The sequence below is a fragment of the Fulmarus glacialis genome, unplaced genomic scaffold, assembly GCF_000690835.1.
Source record: "Fulmarus glacialis isolate BGI_N327 unplaced genomic scaffold, ASM69083v1 scaffold7801, whole genome shotgun sequence".
In the NCBI taxonomy this organism is placed as follows: Eukaryota; Metazoa; Chordata; class Aves; order Procellariiformes; family Procellariidae; genus Fulmarus; species Fulmarus glacialis.
Window position 1 is genome coordinate 1 of NW_009194619.1, and position 4,670 is coordinate 4,670.

Here is a 4,670-nt window from a genome sequence, read left to right on the forward strand (position 1 = left end):
GTTGCCAGCTGGGGTTAAATCATGACAGTGTGCTTAGTTTAAATGAGGCTATTCCCATCTTCAGAATTGAAGCATTTGGTTAAGTATTTGCTGGATAGGGACCAGCCCCTACTGGGTTCAGCAAGAGCTGTGCTTGCCTTGAGGCAGAATTTGTCCCCAGGTGGTTTCCTTATTTGTTTTATTAACTGCAGAAAGGAATATAACGCTATCTAGGAAGATAAAAAGGAAGAAAAATCTAGTTCTCTGAATGCTTAGTCTGCAATTTTGGGAGGGGGACTGGCGGGTGAAGAAACCTTTTATCCCTCTGTGGGGAGAAGGGACAAGGCTTTGCTTGATCTGCAATGCTGCAATTAAAACCAGCTACTCCTTAGGGGATTGCGTTGTCTTCTTCCTTGTTCCCATCCAAGCTGCATGTGAAGTAGATGGAGTTAGTGTCCCCACTGCTTGGGTGTTACCCAGCCTGGGGGAAATAAGTGCTTATTTCTACCGTCTCTTCTTTCCGCAGCATTGCCATTTTTCAAATTCCATGCTTTTCCAGAGAACGACAGTTGGCCTTTTTGCTCCCATTTATTTGGCCGCATTCTTCACTTCCTCAAAAAAAATGAAAAGAACCAAAGCCAATAAGCCTTGTTTTCTGCTTGTTCACAACTTAGTGCCATCTCTACTTCCCAAAAAGAAGTATGCTGCGGGCGCTGCTTCTGTTTGATGATGATGCTGATGTCCATTGAGCAGGGCTTTACCTGCGTGCGTGCCTTCTCTAGGCCACAGCAAGCCCGAGCCCGCCTTGCTCTGGCCGCAGGGCTTGTGGGGCGGTTGGGACACCATGGCACCATGCAGCGAAGATGTGAGGTACGGGTTTCTCTGTGGGGTAGAGTGAGGCAGGAGCCAGTTGCAAAAGGCTTGAGAGGTTTGCTGCGGCAGCTCGTTGAGGTCTCCCCTTCAGGGCCTGGAGTGCTGGCCAGTGAACTGTAATCTCTTGTGCGGTATCTAGTATAAAATATAACCTGTGAATGGAGCTGTGCAGGATGGATGGGGAGAGCGGAAGGTCTGACGCAATTATTTTGTTTTTCCAGTTTCCTACGTGCTGAGAGTTGGCGGGTACATCCCTTCAGCTGAGCTGAATACTAGGGAAAAGGCCCCTTTTTGACTCCCTGATGGGATTTCTGATGGGATTTCAACCACCCCAGCTCCTTTGGGAGCAGGATTTTGTCATACATGTTTCGCTGTTGAGCACAGATTTCTGTTTCCATTTCCCTGCTGTCTGCGACAGTCAGATCGATTGCCTGTATTGCTTTTGGCCTGTTTTATCCTGGTGGGGAAGTTATTTCGCTGCATATCTTCAACTGAGTCATTTGGAAAAATCCCTGCTCCCCAGCCGGCTCATTAACATCCAACATTATGTGGTGCTGGCTCAGGGCTGAGCCGTCCTTTGTGCCAAGGCCGTGCTAGGCACATCCTTCAGGAGGGCCAGGAAAGATGCTCCTCAGCGTCTCTCTCCCGAGCCTGGGCTGTTGCAGGCAGAGAAACAGCTTTGCTTCTTGAAGATCAGATCGTGCTGGATACAGCATCCTTGCTCAGAAGCCCTGCCAGGCCCCTTTCAGGGTAGGTATGGGCAGTTCTTGGGTGGTGGGCCCCAGAAGTACCAAAGACAGGCAGGGTGCTCACCCTCCGCGTGTCCTTCAGCCTCATCCCCTGCCATTTTGTCACCTTAGGGTGCAGTTGTGGTGCTGTTGCCCTTGTTTCAAAACCTCTGCTCTTCTCTCTTCCCCACCCAGGTACGGCGCAGACGTGGACGTGAATCACCACCTCCCTTCCCGGGTCCCCAGCCTCTCCCTGCGGCCCCTCACCACGCTGGTGGTCTGCCCGCTGTACATCAGCGCTGCCTACCACAACCTCCAGTGCTTCCGGCTGCTGCTCCAGGCAGGAGCCAACCCGGATTTTAACTGCTGCGGGCCCATCAACATCCAAGGCTTCTCCCGGGGCTCCCCGGTGTGTGTGATGGACGCTGTCCTGCGGCATGGCTGTGAAGCAGCATTCGTCCACCTCTTGATTGACTTTGGAGCCGATCTGAACCTGGTGAAAGTGGAGGCCTTGGGAGTTGAATCCACGGGAAGGGTCAAAGTCAACCCTGAGGCTCTGCAGGTGTTCAAAGAAGCAAGGGGTAAGCAGCTTTGACTTACTGAAGTGGCACCGGTTTTACTGAGATCTGGATTCAGGACAACTCTTTAGAGAGTTTATTTGGTAGTTAGGAGCTGTTAAGCTGGTAGGGTGGGTGTTACCATCCTCTTTTGGGTCTGTCTGTTCAAGTGCCTTCGGCCAAGTGCAAAAAGATCCTGTAAACAGGTTATAGCTAACTTAAAAGTGTAAAGCAATTCTAACACACAAAAAAGATAACTGGGATTTAACAAGCTGTTAAGCTGAGCGTTAATGACTTCACCACCCCTGATATGGCTCCCAAAGAGCTGTTGCTGGCCACGCAGGCATCAGGCAGGAGGACTGTGGGGCTGGCCTCTGCGGCTCCCTGGCACGGATCCTCAGTGTTGCCTCCGGCTCTGTCAACACTGATGACTCAACCCAATGGCTTCCCCATAAGCCTCCAGCTAGACTCCCTGTTTTTCTCCTGTTGCATTTTGTACATTCACGTGGTGTTTTCCCTCTGGAGTCCTTCAACTACCAATGATGCCTATCACAGCAGCCCAACCTCTGTTGGTAACTTTACCTTTTTTATCTTTCTCCCAGTTCTTTTCCATTGCCTAACCATGTCCTCAGCAGCCTGAGGCAAGGTTTAGTCAGTGAGGTCCTATCAGAGCTGGGCTTTGGGTCTGCAAACCACAGGCAGGTTATGGCATATCCAGTGAGACCCAGTTCTCCAAAGCCATGCAGATGTGCCCTCACTGTTCTTGAGTGACCCTGTGCTCTGCAGGGGGGTCCAGGGAGGGACCCAAGAGGTAGTTGTATCTGGACAGGCTACTTGGGAAGTAAAGTCGCAAATGGTAGTACCAAGTGTCAGGAGGGAGCTCAGATGGTGGTGGAAGAAGGTGGGAAAAACCTGGCTTTTTGAATTTAACATCCTCTGGGAAGCAAATGAGTTACAAAAGAAGTAAACCAGAGCCTCAGACCTGAACGTGCCTAAATTTACCTGCTATTTCTTTCTTCTTATAAGAAAGCAACATCAATGTAGTGCGCACCCTTGTTTCAGCAAGGGCAGCACCTCGTAAAACCACCAGGCTCAGCTGGTGAAGGCCAGGGCTTTGCACCAGGGTCGGAAGTGGTGTTTCCCTCTTGAACTCCAGAGAAATTTGAAAGGGATTCAGGATGTGGGATACAACCCCCAGCCCCCACCCCAAAGTTATTCAGCTTTGCACGTGCCTGGTTTTTAAACCTGCCTGGACTTTTGCTGAGAAGAGGCGCACATAAGCTGGAGCAGGTGGTTTCCGTTAAGCCTGGGTTTAGGAGGCAAATGGGACTCCTCAGGTAGAGCATGCAGGATAATGGAGTGGTGCCTTGGAGGTCCAGTTCCTGAATCAACATAGACACCACCATCATCTTGTCCCTGTGCTGGAAGAGCTCTCCATGAACTCGAAGCCCTCAAAAGAAAGTTGGGATAAAGCCTGAGTTGGCTGTCAATGCTGTTGATTCCCAGGGGGTGGTTTAGAGCAAAAATAAAGTCCACATAATTTTAGAATGATCTGATTAGTACAAAGCTGCTCACAACCTCCCCTGGTGTGTGTTCAGCCATGATCTCTTGAACTCTCATGCAGGGACCGGCTCCATGGTCACAACCCTATGCGGTCTCCAGCTTGCCCTTCCAAACTGCCCATGTGGCAGCTGTCGTTGCTCCAAGTCTTTGGCCAAAAGGTTTGGCCTCCTCACAGGGAGGATTTGTGCATGCTCAGCTCTCCTGCGCTGCCTTCGTGTTGCTGTGCAGGACGTAGCCTCGGCGTTAGGAAGGGGTAAATGGCTCCTCAGCTGTCAGCCAGACCTCAGCACAATTTACACGCTGTTATCCCTCTCTCTTCCTCTCTCTGTCCCTCAATAGTTTTTCTCTGCTTTCTTTATTGCAGGCCGCACCCGGAGCCTCTTGTCTCTCTGCCGCATAGCTGTACGAAGAATACTTGGCAAATCTCGTCTGGATCTGATCCATATCCTTCCAATCCCAGACCCCATTAAACAATTTTTACTTCACGAACACAGTTAAAGGGCAACTGGCTGCTTTCTGGGACAGTTGGATTTGGTAAATGAGTGCGCTGATAAAGCCAGGTGCCAGTCCTAACCCTTCCTCCACAGTGAAATACTGTATTGCTCATGGAGTGCACATAATTCCCTGCCCCTGTGATTTTCCCTACAAATTTAGGGTGCAGTGATTTTGTGTGTCTATTCTTAAGCTACAATTTATCTAACGGGTGATCTCTTGTTTGCAACTGGTTGAGCGATGAGGCCAAAAAGCGTGTGTGGCTGTTACATGAGCAAATACAATATATACTATAGCAGTTAGCATATGTCTGTTTGTTATGACTCTACCTCTGTTATTGCTCTGTGTTACACACAACTCGGGTCTCAGCGACACTTCTGCATGGGGAAAGTGTCCGTACTTAAGCCTTTCCTCTTCCTATAGTGTACAAGGGAGTCTCTCCTTGCCTTGTAAGGGTTTTACAACAGCACTGTTCTCT

At 50.0% G+C, this 4,670-nt stretch overlaps 1 protein-coding gene across 1 annotated transcript; it reads left to right on the forward strand.

Annotated features, from left to right (window-relative positions):
- Positions 1-761: 761 nt before the first annotated feature.
- Positions 762-4,198, forward strand: LOC104084099 (ankyrin repeat and SOCS box protein 1-like; the record flags this gene model as incomplete). Its single annotated transcript, XM_009587819.1, has 3 exons — positions 762-849; positions 1,776-2,161; positions 4,065-4,198. Coding segments are annotated over 3 exons (608 nt in total), but the record flags the coding sequence as incomplete, so codon positions are not given.
- Positions 4,199-4,670: the final 472 nt, after the last annotated feature.